At 39.6% G+C, this 15,633-nt stretch overlaps 1 protein-coding gene across 1 annotated transcript in view; it reads left to right on the top strand.

Moving 5' to 3' along the window:
- The window catches only part of GPLD1 (glycosylphosphatidylinositol specific phospholipase D1), a 74,502-nt gene that overhangs the window by 17,413 nt on the left and 41,456 nt on the right, over window positions 1-15,633 (top strand). Inside the window, exons 3-7 of the mRNA XM_007949811.2 lie at window positions 4,565-4,643; window positions 10,073-10,170; window positions 11,022-11,132; window positions 12,097-12,145; window positions 12,852-12,906. Coding sequence (XP_007948002.1) covers window positions 4,565-4,643; window positions 10,073-10,170; window positions 11,022-11,132; window positions 12,097-12,145; window positions 12,852-12,906 — 392 coding nt within the window. The remainder of the gene's footprint in view (window positions 1-4,564; window positions 4,644-10,072; window positions 10,171-11,021; window positions 11,133-12,096; window positions 12,146-12,851; window positions 12,907-15,633) is intronic.

Genomic DNA, 15,633 nt, shown 5'->3' with positions numbered 1-15,633 from the left:
TATATATATATATATATAATGTAGATAAATCCATCAATAATTTCTCTATGCTACGCACTCGAAAATGTTACAATTATTGACTTAAATTTCATCTGGTTAATTTATGGCTCTACTTTTCTTTTTTTTAAAATTTGGGCAAAAATACATATGGCCAAACATTTGCCAACTCAACATCTTTTGCATGTATAGTTCAGTGACATTGATTCAGTTCATCACGTTGTACAACCATCACCATTTCCCTTTTCCAAATTATTCCACCGTTATTAACAAAAACTCAATGTCCCCTAAACAATGGTTTTTTTCCTTTTCCCTCCCACTCCCAGATAACCACTAATAAACTTTGGTCTTTATACATTTGTTTATTTTGTTTAAGAGGGATCATATAATATTTGTCCTTTTATGACTGACTTATTTAACTCAGCATAATTTTTAAAGGTTCTTATGACCCCACTTTTAACAATTAACTCCATAAGACATCTTGTGCTTATTTTGGCATGAGGCATGATACAGATCCAATAGTATTATTGATAATGTTAATTTCAGTCCACACAGCTAAGCATGTGTGCTAGGTACACTCATAGTTGTTGGTGTTATGTCAACACTCTTTGCTGACTACTCAAACCTTTGCTCATCTCTGTCATATTTAAGAAGGTCCCTGTGTGGTACAAACAGTTTGCACTCAATGACTAACTTAAAGTTTTGAAGTTTGAATCTACCCAACAGAGCATGCCAGTCTGCTTCCATATAGATTACAGACAAGAAAACCCTGCAGAGCTCGGTCCTACTCTGTAACACGTGAGGTTGCCATGAGTCAGAATTGACTAGATGGCATTTTTTTTTTGGTATATCATATATTAAGTTATTATGTATGCTTGAGCCTGCTTCTGTACTCTTTATTATGTTTCATTAATCTAGCTATCTCTTTTGGCGCTGGTATCATGCTATTTTAATTTCTCTAGCTTAAAAATACATTTTTATATCTGAAGGATACATCCTTCCTCATTTTTCTTCTTTTTATTCCAGCAGTTTCCAGACTATTTGGTGCATTTATTTTGCAAATTTACTTCAGAATTATTTTGTTATGTAAAATAATATTATGTACTTCACTAGACCATGCACGTTCAAGTTTGAATACACATTAAACAGGGGTTGGTAAAGTAAATATTTAATAAAGTTAATTATTATTTTCAAGTGACAAAAATCAAATTCAAGCTATCTTTAGAAAAAGGGCCATTTACTGGTCCATTTGGCTCATTGCCCAGGGGAAAAGCTAGATCCAGGGTCTAGATAGCACTCTTTCTATACAAGTAGGTTGCCCACAGCTCAGGACTCTTAGCTTCAAAGCTTACCAACCCCAAAGAAAAGAAGGTGTTTTTCCCATAGCTTTAGCTCAGAGGTCTTGAGGAAGATTCTGACTCAACTAGCTTTGATCAAGTGTGCATCTTTGAGCCAAAGACTGTGGTGAAAGATAGGTATAGTGGGAATTTACACCTGTGGCCACCCCCACCTAGCCACAATGGAATGAATTCGTCTCTCTAGAAGGAGGGGAATGGAAGACTGGTCAGAAGTAAAAGAAATTAAAAAACAAAACAAAACAAAAACCTAACAAAATGACTGTATTTCTTTATTTTCTAAGTTTTTTGGAGGTACTTTTGTTTCCTTCAAACAAAAGTATTTTTGTTGTAAAAATGGCATGGTAGAGGCATCTGACCACCTCTAACTTTGTGAAGGGGAAAGAGAATCACCACCAGCTTTAGCCCAAGGCTGATTCCTGTGAGGTGGAGGTCAGACATGCCTCCTGTCTTCAACTTATTTACCAATTCTGACACCAGCCATCCTTTCTGCAGTATTTCATTGCAGTGGCCACACAGAACTCACAGACAATGCTCATGATTATAGAGTTTATTAGGGAAGTAATAGGTTATAATTCAGGATCAGAAATGACTCAGGATACAGTTCTTTGATCATGACAGTCTCTTCTCAGCTGTGCCAACAGGCAAGCCTCTCTCTCACCTTCAGCACCTCAGGCCCTTGGCCCCTTGACCCCTTGGGCCTCTTGAGCCTCTTGAGCTGGCCCAGCCTCTGCCCTGATCAGGCAATTGTTACACAGCTCTTTAGCATTCCCAGTAAGTGCCTGGAGGAACCCCATTCTGCCCTTAAGCCCTGGCCCGAAGGTGTTCGGCTTTCTTGCTCTACTCCCTGGGTTGTCAAGGCTAACTCTGTCAGGAACCTGGAGGCACCCCACTCCGTTAGTGAGCCTCCTGCCTGAAGGCATTCAGCTCTCTTGCTCTGTGAGCTGGGAAGCCCGCCACACTATCTCTTGCCTGACTCTTGGTTCTGCTGTCACTGCTGCTGCTATTTCTCTGCCACTGCTTCTTGCCATCTGCAGTGTTACAGCTCTCTGTCTCCTGGGTCTAGGAGGTTCCCAGCACAGGGACCTTGGGTCCAAAGGACTTACTCTGCTCCCATCTCTTCTTCTTGGTTGTAGTCAGGTCTCCAATGTCCATCTCTGGGATATGTCACTTTAAGCCTAGTAGAATGACAAAAACTAAGCAGTTCCCTCTATAGGGTCCCATACACCTTAATTTCATGGTCCTACCCCCACAAGGTTGCCATGCACCTTATTTGCATTCCTGGGTCATAAGCACCTTATTTGCATAATCCTGCCCAATTTTTGGTAGAAGTTACAAGATCATGGCTAGAAAGGCCTTTATATACTTTTAAGCGACCCATTGCACCACAGTGGTCCACTTACTAATACCTTCATATTGAAAGAAAAAACAAGTTGGTTGCTAAACTATTATTTTTCCAATTGTATTGTGATGCAATGATTAAGTGCTCAGTTTCTAACTGAAAGTTTAGTTGATCAGAACTACCAAAAGGCACCTTTTGGAAGAAGGACCTCCAATCTGCTTCCAAAAGGCCACAGCCATGAAAACCCTATGGAGCTCATTTCTATTGTGAATCACATGGTGTTGCCACGAGTCACATTTGCCTCAATAGCACCTGGTTTGGTTTTTGCTTTGGTATCAATCAGAATTCACTTGTAGATAATGGAAACCATTCTGGCTAGCTTAAGCAGAGAGCAGTTTACTACCAGAAGTTTGGGACTTCAATGTTTATAATCTTTTATGAACACTGGAGGAGTGGGCTCTAGGATGAGCATCCAGAAAGGACTCCCAGAACAATATACAAGACTGGCAGGCCAAGGAACTGCTACCCATGCTATGATCAAAGAGTATTGCTGCATTTACTAGCTCCAGGTCCAATTGTTTCATGCTCAGTTTGGGAATTAAGAAGCAGCCACCTTAACAGTAAACTCTGGGATCTCATCACCTCAGTCAAGCTCCTCGCTAGCAAACCCTGGGGCTTCTGCCGTCACATTTACAGAAAAACCAAACCTTCTATGCCAACTAAAGACACAAAAGAGGTAGAAGTGGGCTCTATGGTGGAAGCTGAACCATATCAGAGCCTAAGATTTAAGGAAATCTCAGAAATGTTTTTTGTTTTCTAGCTTCTAGCATGAAGATTCTGGGTGATACAAAGAGTTAATTGACTCAGCTACCAACCAAAAGGTTGGAGGTTCTAGTCCACTCATGGGTGCCTCAAAGGAAAAGCCTGGGGATCTACTTCTGAAAAATCAGCCATATAGAGCACAGTGCTACTCTGACACACATGGGGCTGCCATGTGTTGGAACTGATTTGACAGTCACTGGTTAGCAAGCAGCTGGGCATACCACTAGAGAGTTCAAATGGAGTTGAATGAGCTGGCCTACCAAGGAAGAACATTTGAAAGAAAGCATCCACCACCTGATATCACATCATTTAGAAAGGGACAATACTTTTTTCTCTTTTTAAGCTTCCCAGTGCTTGAAGGAGATAATCTTATGCTAAAGCACGAGGAGCAACTATAAACTCACTTATTTGAATTTTTCTCATTTCAATGAGGATTAATGAAAATCTTATGAAAACTCAGATCTGGTAAGTGAAGTAGCATTAGGGAAAGATGGCTCTAGTGGGTGGACAGAGAAAATAAAAGGTGAAATTCAAATAAGTGACTTTTGCTATTTCTTAAATATCTTGTCTGTGCTTGATAAAGGAGCCCTGGTGGTATAGTGGTTAAAGCACTTGGCTGCCAACTAAAAGGCTGGTGTTCAAACCCAGTAGCTCCAAGGGAGAAAGATGTGGTAGTCAGCTTCTGCAAAAATTTATAGCCTTGGAAACCCTATAGGCAGTTCTACTCTGCTCTATAGGGTTGCTTTCAGTTGGAATTGACTCAACAGCTGTGGGTGGTGATAGGAATGGTGTGTTTGGTAGGAAAGAAACTGAAGTTATGTATTGCAGTATATTGTCCTGAATTATGCATGGGTTTTTATTATTTATTCTTCTGCTCCTTTCCCTTTTCCTTCTTTGCTTCTATCTCTCCCATCCTCCCTTTTTCCCTTCTTTCCTTCCTCCCCACAACCCCTGAATTTCAGCATCCCATAGGTGGAAATTGACTGGGCCTGCATTTTCTAGGCTGTTGATTCTTGTCCTTTAATCTCTCTATTTTCCTGATCCCCAGCTGTTACTCGAACACCAGGATGCATATCAGGCTGGAGCTGTGTTTCCTGATTCTTTTTACCCCAGCATCTGCAAAGGAGGTAAGACTAAGGTTTGCAAACCAAACAATGTCACTTTTACTTGGCTAATAGGGATGATTATGAGTTTTATAAATATAACAGCATATTGTATTTTCCATTTTTGTTGGTCAAAGACTTATTTCACATAGTGCTCTTTCTATTTGACTAAAATTTACTTCTTTAAGCATGTAAATTTCTGAAAATTTTAAATATATTTTTGATGCAAACAATTCTAAGCATCCTTACTTGTTCTACTACTTCACGGCATGTTGTTGTTGTTGTTAATGTGCCCTCTAGTCGGACCCGACTCATAGCGACCCCTCCTTGGGTTTCCGAGGCAGTATCATTATGAAGTAGATTGCCCCATCTTCTTTCCGAGGAGTGGCTGGTGGGTTTGAACTGCCAGCCTTCTGGTTAGCAGTCAAGTGCCTTAGGCACTACACTACCAGAGCTCCTACTTCATAGCAAAGGAGAAAACTTTTTCAAGAGATTGAAAAGTCAGAGTATTGATTCCTTCTGTATCTCCTGTTAACATGTGACCTTGGAAAAATCACTTGTGCACTGAGTTTTAGTTTCCATATCTGTAAAATAATATTGTATTGGTGAAAATGGTTAAAGTACTTAGCTGCTAAATCCTATGGAGCACAGTTGTACTCTGACACAAATAAGTCAGAATTGACTTGACCGTAATTTATTTTTAAAATAATAATAATAATAATAATGCCTGCCTTCCCTCTTCATCAGATTGTTGTTGGTATTATTGGGTAGTATTTTGTCAAGAGTTATGCCAATCTAAGGAAGTGTTATCAGTAACTGAGTTGTTGTACTATTATGACTACAGCGGGACTCAGAAGGCACACTCAAATTGAGTCATTTGAAGGGTGTTTCACAAAGGGATACTTTACAAAGGTGTGGCCAGAATATAAGGAAATCACAAAGGATTGTGCAGTACTGGAGCAGTAAATCAGGACCATTAGTGGGCTTGACAGAGAGGGAGTGGTTATTGGGACTACAAACAGAGAGCTACAAGGAGGGTACCTCTTGACAGGAGTTGGAGCTTCAGTCAAGGGACACAGCCAGCCTGCTGTGACTCCACGCAAGGGGAGCTGGGGAGAATAAATACCTAGTTCTTCCCTCCCTCTCCTGCTGGTTTTCCCCATTGGCCAGAAACAACCCAACCAAATGCCAGAAGGCAAAGAAGTCAGTTGAAACAGGTCACCTGCAGGGTGGAGAAGGATGGAATGAGGATCTGAGGGAACAATAGAAGATATCCAGCACATTGGGTCAGCTGTAAACCATTTTATTGACTGCTAACCAGAAGGCTGATGGTTCAAACCCACCAGCCACTCCTCAGAAGGAAGATTGGGCAATCTACTTCTGTAGAGATACTGCCTTGGAAACCCAAGGAGGGGTCACTAAAAGTTGGATCGACTTGACTCAATGGCAGTCAAGTTTTTTTTTTTTTTTTTTTTTTTGTAAACTATTTTGAAGTCTTGAGGTCATGAACTCTTATCCTATTCTTTGAACACAATGATGCCATTAGGACCAATGACATGTTTAGGGCTACTTGCCCCTATAGTTATGATCCCAGACAACTAAGTTTTTGTATTTCTTAACTTTTTTTTCCTGTTTCTCTTTTAGTCTGTTAACTATCATTCCTCAATCCTTTTACCATGAAACCAGTGAAAGCTGGAACTCCATCTGGGCCTGCCTTGTTTTCTGGATCTTGCAAGTTTCCCACCTTTGACAGAGTGCATTCTTACCACTTTTCTATCACTCCTTTTAGTGGAAAATATTTTGAGTTTTCCTTTCTCTGACAGGTTTCCACCTTACACAGGTACCAGCTTTCACAAGTTTTAATATATTTTGTCTGCTTGTTGCAGTTCTCCCTGTTTCTAACCTAGTATTTCTAGTTTAGCATTTCCCATACTGTATTCAGAGGGCAGTACTATTCCTTGATATTTCAACAGTCCCTTTATATCTTACACAAGAAACAAAGAAATTAAAAGATATTTTTTGTCAAATTTGAGGAACTGCTTACTGAATGCCATTTTAAAAGACTGATAACACTCATTATAAAGGTACTGTGAAAACAAATGCAAACTATTTATCCAGCATTTTTCAATTTTTTTAAGAAATGATAGATACCTTCTTATCTGATGTGAGTGGGACCATTGTATGATTGGGAAATCAACAAAAGTCAATTAAAGAGAAGAATTATAAAATATGTGATGATGACAAGAAATTTGAATCTAGACTCAACTTGTTGTCAAACTATTATCTCATACATATCTAATTCAACAGTAGGGTTTTCTTTTTTTTGATAATTCACTTTTTTGACATCTTTCCAAAGGACACAATTGTCTTAGATACCCAGCTCCCAAAGAAGCAATTGTTTCTGTATTCATATTTCATTAGTTTACCTAATATTTAATTAAATTTTATAATTATAATAACATGGGTAATTGGCACAAATAGCATGAGAAACAGGCCTGGCTGAGTCTTGGTAAGCTACAGTTCAGTCTCTTGCTTGCTGTCAGCATCCAGCATGTTCTGGGAGTTAGCTTTCTTTCACTTCCCATCAGTTCTTTCTTTGATCAACCTGGCTGTTTTGGTTACTTAGTGGAGCTCTTAACAGGAAATACCACAAATGGGATGGCTTTAACTAACAGGAGTTTTTTCTCTTACAGTTGTGGAGGCTAGAAGTCCAAGTTCAAAGGGCCAGCTCTAGGGCTAGGTGAAAGCCCCTTGACCTTGGGCTTCAGCTCTGCCTCCTGCTCCTGGCCCCTGAAGCTGGAGGCTTTTCTTCACTCAGGCAGCTGCTGGCTTCTGAGGCTGATAAACCCAAGGTTGATGAGTAAAAAAGACATAGTCTGGATATTACCAAACCACATGGCAGGCCATTGATTCAAGTCCATTAAGAATCCCAAGATTGGCAGACAACATGGCTACATGCAAGATTCAAGCATGCCAAAGCTGCAGACCATTCCCAAAGCTTCTCCTTATATACCAGAAGCAGATCACATCCCTAAAGCAGCTACTCAGCTGCTCTTGGCAGATTCCACCATGGAGCTGATTACCAATTTCACCATGGGGAGTAACTACAACCAGCTGCCCAGCCACTCAAAGCCAGGCCCAGCCAAATTGACACATAACCTTAACTACCACACTGGTCATTTAGTTAAGTGGAAGTTTGCCAAAAGAGCTATGGTTATACCTAATTCTAAATTCTTACTATATTCTGAAGAATATGAAATATTAGAAATTTTATTTCTAAGAAAACTTTTACAGCAAATAAAATTCCTTAGTTACAAGTTAATTTCCTTGAAAATAGTTTCTAGAAAAACCAGTGCTTTAAAACTGATTAGGCAGTTTTTCACTTTAGCAACAACATAAAGTCTGCCTCCTGCTCCTGGCCCACTGAAGCTGGAGGCTTTTTCTTCACTCAGGCAGCTGCTGGCTGTTAAGGCTGATAAACCCAAGGTTGATGAGTAAAAAGACACAGTCTGAATATTACCACTGTTGTTGTTGTTCTTATGTGCCGTTGAGTCGGACCCGACTCATAATGACCCCTCCTTGGCTTTCCGAGGCAGTATCACTATGGAAGTAGATTGCCCCATTTTCCTCCCGAGGAGTTGCTGGTGGATTTGAACCACCAGCCCTCTGGTTAGCAGTCCAGTGCCTTAGGCACTACACTACCAGAGCTCCCGATATTACCACTGAGGGATCTGAACTCCGGAGTTTTGCTTTCTATTGCCCCAGTGGCATTTGGCACCCCATGCAGGTTGGCATTTGGAGGTTTAGAATAGAGGCCAGTTTCTGTCTTTCCTTCCTCCCTGTGGGAATAAAGAGCTGCATGGGCCACCAATGGCCCAGTCAGGTGTTGCTGGGTAAGTATTCACTGGGGCCTATGCAGTCTGAAAACAATTGTTATACATTCATGTTCTTGAAAGCCTTTGGAGTAGCTGCTTCTATTTTCCATGCCATTAGGGAGACTGACAGTGACTGTGATGGACAAAGAAGATTTGAAAAACAAAAACAAAAACAAAATTTGTCTTCTTTGCTTTCTATCCAGTTTCAGTTGCTGTGGAGCTTGGCTCCAACACATGGCAATCCCATATGTGTCAGAGTAGAACTGTGTTCAATAGGTTTTTCAATGGCTTTTTTTTTTTTTTTTTAAAGAAATAGAGCTCCAGGCCTTTCTTCCAATGTACCTCTGGGTGGCATTGAACCACCAACCTTTTGGTTAGCAGCAGAGCATGTTAACTATTTGAACCATTCAGGGACTCCCTTCGTAGCTTTAAGGCACAGAAATGGAAAACCATCTAGCCTCTATTGAGCCCAAGTGATAGAGATGCCATGAGCCCCTTTAGGTTTCTTTCTTCTTACTGTGGGGCTCTAGTCATCAGACAGAACTATGCTGATTCCAAAATTTCAACCTGATCTTCTGTTTTAGGGAGATCAGAACAGATGTTCTCTTCTGTTCTGTTCTGGTGGTATAGTGGTGAATGCATTTGGCTGCTAACCAAAAGGTCGGTGGTTCAAACCCACCAGGTGCTCTGCAGAAGAAGATGAGGCAGTCAGCTTCTGTAAAGATTTACAGCCTTGGAAACCCAATGGGAGTCTCTATGAGTTGGAATTGACTCAATGGCAGTGAGTTTCTTCTGTCTTAGAGACTTCCTTTGAACTCTGCCCAAAGAAACTAAAGGGTTTGAAGGGGAGAGGAGAAGGAAGGCAGTAAGTAGTGGGTGATACTGGAGATCTGGTTTAGCGAATATTTGTTTGAGAATCTCCAACTTTGTTTTCTTAACCTCCATATCAGGTAACTTTTTTTTTTTTTTTTAATGTGGTAAATATATATGTAACAAAACATTTGACATGTTAACATTTTTTTACATGTACAATTCAGTGATGTTAATTACATTCATCATGCTGTGCAACCATCACCATTGTCTGTTTCCAAATTTCCCATCACCCTTAACAGAAGTTCAGTGTCCCTTAAGCAGTGAGTCCCCTTTCCCCACTCCCACTCCTGGTAACCACTAATAAACTTTGGTCTCTATACATTTGCCTATTCTGGATACTTTATGTAACTGGGATCATACAACATTCTTCCTTTTGTGACTGACTTATTTCACTTGGCATAATGTTTTCAAGGTTCATCCATGCAGTAGCATGTATTGGGACTTTATTTCTCTTTATGGTTGACTAATGAAAATCTCTAGCTTTTAAATAAAAGATCCTGAGCACTGCTTTAGAAGCTCTGGTAGCATAGTGCCTAAGGCTCTTGACTGCCAACCAGAAGGCTTGAGTTTCAAACCCACCAGTCACTCCTCGGAAGGAAGGTTGGGCAATCTATTTCCGTAGTGATACAGGGTCACTATGAGTCAGGTCCAACTCAACGGCAGCATGCTGTTTGTTGTTGTTGAGTACTGCTTTTGTTTTGGCAGGAAAATATCATGAAGTGTCTGAGAGCACCCACTGGACTCCATTTCTTAATGCAAGCATTCATTACATCCGGGAGAATTATCCCGTTCCCTGGGAGAAGGTAGGCGTGACTCTCTAATCCTAAAATAATTCCATACTAAGCTTGACAAGGACTTTTTTGCACCTGCCCTTATCCCATTTGTACCCTCCCCCAAGACTCAATGAGGGCTTATTCACCATTGTACCTCCAGTGCCAAACCCAGCACTTGAGGCATGGTGGGTGGTTGGTTAACCCTTGAATGCATCATAAAGAATAAATACTGTTTTATTTTACTAATATGAAATACCTAGACTATGCAAAGGTAAAGAGATGAGGGTTCAGTAGTAGCTGCCAAGGGCAGGAGGCATGGGGAAAGGGGGATCACTGTTTAGGTAGCATTTAGTTTGTTTATGTAGATGGAAAATTGGCAATGGATATTGGTGATGGTTATACAATGTGACTAATGTAATTGATTTTATTGAATTGTACATGTGAAAAATGTTGAATTGGCGAATGTTGTGTTCTTTATATTTTTATAACAATAAAAATTAAATACACACAGATAGACATATATGACAGATTTTTTTTTTTTTTTTTAAAGAGAGTTTTGCCACGTGGTGATTTTGCTCCAATAGTAATTAATCTGGAAGCAATAAGCAAATGTATAGAGACCAAAGTTTATTAGTGGTTACCAGGAGTGGGAGTGGGGAAAGGGGACTCACTGCTTAATCTTCCAAGACATGGCAAAACATTTTAAAAACTCCTACGTGGTTTTTGGTTGCCAGAAACTATAGTGTACCTGCCTCTGATTATTTTTGTTGTTGTTGTTGTTAAGTTGAGGTAATGGAAATTAATTCATATTAATTAAAACTTTTTATAGGATTTTATAAAATAACCCAAACATACATGACTTCAATTTGCTTCTTTGGCAGGACACGGAGAAATTGGTAGCTTTCTTGTTTGGAATTGCCTCTCACATGGTGGCAGATGTCAGTTGGCATAGCCTGGGTATTGAACAAGGGTTCCTTAAGACAATGGGAGCTGTGAGTACCTCTCTTTATGGTTTATGACTTCATGGGAGTGATAGTGTCATGCTCAGGATCAACAACCGATCCTTCTAAAGAAAGGACAATTTCAGATTATTCAGATGTCATCATTCAGATGTCATGTGTTAGTGGACCTTCTTGCCCAAAGTGTTTTGGATTAGATTTCCATCTTTTCCTATTAATTCATCTTCCTGTTAGTTTGGGAGCTCTGGTAGCATAGTGCCTAAGGCACTTGACTGCTAACCAGAAGGCTGGCGGTCCTCGGAAGGAAGATGGGGCAATCTACTTCCGTAGTGATACTGCCTCGGAAACCCAAGGAGGGGTCACTATGAGTCGGGTCCGACTTGACGGCACATAACAACAACAACAACTGTTAGCTGGATAAATTCATCCACAATGATGTTCACTGAATACAGGGATGGGTGTGATTTTCTGACCTAGTCACCAATAAATTTGAGAATTTTTGTTTTTATTCAACTGTTTTGACTACCTTTGTTTCTTAATAAACAAATTAGTGCCTTCCAGTTGGTACTATTTAAAAATAGTAGTTACAGGCTTTTTGCTTTTTTGTTTGTTTGTTTTCTTTTAAAAAACACTATCCAGAAATTGAAAATTGTGATCTTACCCGGTGACTTACTTCTTGGAAGTCCCTCCTCATCTTTCGTTGATAGTAATTTCATTCTGTTAGTAGTGTAAACTTGGCCTCAGTAGAGATTTTGTATATGTCCTATAATGTATAATTGTCTGCAATAGCTTTATTTGTTATGACATTTAGTATATAACTCAGCTGCCAATATAATTTTTAAACTGAATACATGTTTGCATGAAAATTGAGTGTATCTATTGTGCATACTCTCAGCAATTCACTGGGTTAAATCTCCCCAGTACTCTTTTGCTTTTGGGAGTAAGAGCTTTGGCTGCATTTTGTGATATATACCAGATGGTTCTCTTTCTTTCTCAGATTGATTTCCACAACTCCTATTCTGAGGCTCATTCAACTGGTGATTTTGGTACTGTTTATTTACATTTTATTTTCTGCTTGATAAATTACATCAAATTTTCTGCTGCAGTATTTGTATTTCACCTATAATGAAGTCACTTCTGCATTTTAAATATGTATTTTTTTTAAACATATCTTGCCATTAACCTTTATGAACTGGCTTTTATTTTATTTTAATATTGCAGTTTGTTTAGAATACAAGTATACATCATTTAGCATAGATATGTATTTCTGAAAAGTTGTATTTATGTCATTTTTTTATAAAGAAATTGACAAAAATTACATGTTACCATTAACCTGTGTCAAAATTTTAGAAACACTTTATCTTTATATTGGATTAGAATTTATTAGCTATTGTCTCCTAATACATTAGCTTTAAATTGGTAAATTCCATCTTTTTTCTGTAATAAATTACCTTTAAATATACCAATTATGTAGGTAGTGAGTGGCATTTATTTAAAAGAATCATTATACCCTGTCATACCTTAAGTTGAAAAAAAAAAGCCTTTGATTATATGGATGATTCTTTTTTACTTCATATGTTTCACTAGGTGAGATCTTAAAAAATCTATTTTTTCTTAAAAAAGACATGACTTTACCTAAAACAATGAACAGAAACATGTAACCATGTGAAGAATTGATGATCTGGATTGTGAGAATTTGTGTTGTATGTTGTCACTAACCTACCAAATGTCAATATTTCTCTCATACCATAGGAGGAGATGTGTTGAGCCAGTTTGAGTTTAATTTTAATTACCTTGCACGACGCTGGTAAGAGAACTATTTATCATGTCAATCTAACAATTTCTGAGAGAGAAATTTGTTAAAAATGTCCCCCTATTAGTGACTTTTTCAATGTCCTGATAATTCTACCAAAGTTGGTTTCATATCCATTTCAGGGATATATTGGTAGGTACATTCAGATTTCAAAATCTTAGATCTTTCTGTTGAACTGCACCTTTATCATTATCTAGTGACCTTCTTTATCTCTAATAGTGCTTGTTGCTTAAAGTCTATCAAATATTATTGTAGTTAATACTGATCATCTTTTGTTATACTCTGTGGTGCTTTAATCAGTTGGGCTTGAGTTAGATTTGCATTCGTTTATAGAGGATTTAGGAGCTCTGGTGGTGTAGTGCCTAAGGCATTTGATTGCTAACCAGAAGGCTGGTTCAAACCCACCAGCCATTCCTCGGAAGGAAGACTGAGCAATCTACTGCCATAGAGACACCACCTCAGAAACCCAAGGAGGGGTTGCTATGAGTCAGAATCGACTCGATGGCAGTGGGTTTGGTTTTTGTTTGAGAGAGGATTTGGTAGTTGCAGGCTGCCTAGAGACACTATGAACCCTAGACCACCTTCTATTATATTTGACCCTGTAATATGCTTTTCTGACTACACAGAGAGCATGTTTGCAAGACAAAACATATATAAGGGGAAGATTTTTTTTTTCTCTTGCTACTCATTGCCAAGGATCTCTGGTAGCATAGTGCCTAAGGCACTTGACTGCTAACCAGAAGGCTGGCGGTTCAAACCCATCAGCCACTCCTCTGAAGGAAGATGGGGCAGTCTACTTCCATAGTGATACCACCTCGGAAACCCAGGGAGAGGTTTCTATGAGTCAAGTTCGACTCGACGGCACATAACAACAACAACAACAACTCATTGGCAAGATCAGACAAGCTGGTTTCTTTGTTGTCTTTGTCTGTATGAGAGGTTTACCTCTAGTTCGTGTTCCTATGGAACATGTAGCCTTTTATGTCCTATCTTTATGTAAGAGCCTCCACTGAGATATCCCACTAGAGTTCCTGGGCAGTATAAAGTTAATGTGCTTGGCTACTAACTGAAAGGTTTGAGGTTCAAGCCTACCCAGAGTAGCCTTGGAAGAAAAGATGGCATCAACTTCTGAAAAATCAGCCATTAAAAGTCCTGTGGAACCCAGTTCCACTCTGACACACATGAGGTCTCTATAGGTCAGATCAACCCCATGACAACTGCCTGCTCTGTGAACCCTGCAGCCATCAAACCTATAAATCCAGCTTCCCAGGGTTTGCAGGCATCTCAGGGCAGAAGTTGGCTTCCCTGCTTGTTTACTTCCCAAGATTTCCCCTTTCAATTTGTTTTTAGCCTTTGGAAAATTTTCCCTTTCTTGCTAGCTTAGTGATTCATTCAAACAAAATATTTTTGTCTAATGTTTTTAAGATATTTTTATTGAGAGTGTCATTCCAGTGCTCATATAAAATTAAAAATAGCCATCTTGATAGTTTCTTTCTTGTAAACATATTAAAATCAGGTTTCGTTGATTGTGATTTTTTTTTTTTAATTTTATTGTGATTTAGGTGAAAGTTTGTGGAGCAAATTCATCTTCCATACAGTTGTTGACATACACTTTGTCTCATGACATTGGCTGTAATCTCCCACAATGTAATAGCTCTCCTCCCACTTCCTCCCCATAGGCACCTCTTCCCTGTGTCCTTCCCTCCCATGTAGTCCTGCCCACCCCCCCAGCAGTCTCCCTGTGCATACACAGCCCTTCTGTTCTCCCATGATTGATCTCTCCAAGAAGTGTGTCTACCTAATGTAAATGTTCAGCTCATATGCTTGTCTTTTGTTTGGCTGGAAGCCACAGCAGTGGATTAGATTCCAGCCCCAAAGGGCAACTAGAGGTTAAAAACTCAGAGGTTCCACCAGGCTCTATCAGACCAGCAAAACTAGTCCCTTTTTTTTTTTTTCATGATTTTGAGTTTTGATCCACATTGTTCTCCCACTCTACCCTGGTTCTCCTACATAGATTCCCCACCAGGTGGTTGACAGTGGTAGTTGGTCTTCGTTTGTTGTGATTTTTGTCTCACGTACTCTAGGGAAAGAGCTCTGGCAGCGTGATGTTTAAACGCTTGGCTGCTAATGGGAAGGTGGGCCATTTGAGCCTACCAGCTGCTCTGTGGGAGGACAAGGTGGCCATCTGCTCCTGTAATAAAGATCACATATAGCCTTGGGAATCTTGTGGGGTGGGTCTACTCTGTCTTATAAGGTTGCTATGAGTTAGAATCAATTCACTGGGAGTTGGTTTTTGGTTTGGGTTGTCCTCTAAGAAGCTGTGGTGGTGTAGTGCCTAAGGCATTTGACTGCTAACCAGAAAGTTGGCGGTTCAAACCCACCAGCTGCTCCGTGAAAAGAAGATGGGGCAATCTACTTCCATAAAAATCTACTGCCTCGGAAACCCCATGGGGGTCACTCTGTGTTGGACTCAACTAGATGGCAGTGAGTTTTTTTTTTTTTTTTTTTGGTAAGGACTTTGAAATTAGAATAAAAGATGACTCAGTATAAATCTACTTTTTAATATGCTGCTTCTCTTCCATCTGAAATAACTAATGGCTGTGAGCCAAAATTCTGACTTAGAATTCTCACTATTTTACACTATTCCCTCTGAAAGTGAGGTATTAGGGTAAGGAGCCATTTTGGGTATTTTCAAAGTAATGATTCTTTTTTTTTTTTTTT

Source organism: Orycteropus afer, unplaced genomic scaffold (assembly GCF_000298275.1).
Source record: "Orycteropus afer afer isolate SDZICR_OR568_19922 unplaced genomic scaffold, OryAfe1.0 scaffold00255, whole genome shotgun sequence".
Taxonomy (NCBI): Eukaryota; Metazoa; Chordata; class Mammalia; order Tubulidentata; family Orycteropodidae; genus Orycteropus; species Orycteropus afer.
This window is presented reverse-complemented; position numbering and strand designations above follow the sequence as displayed.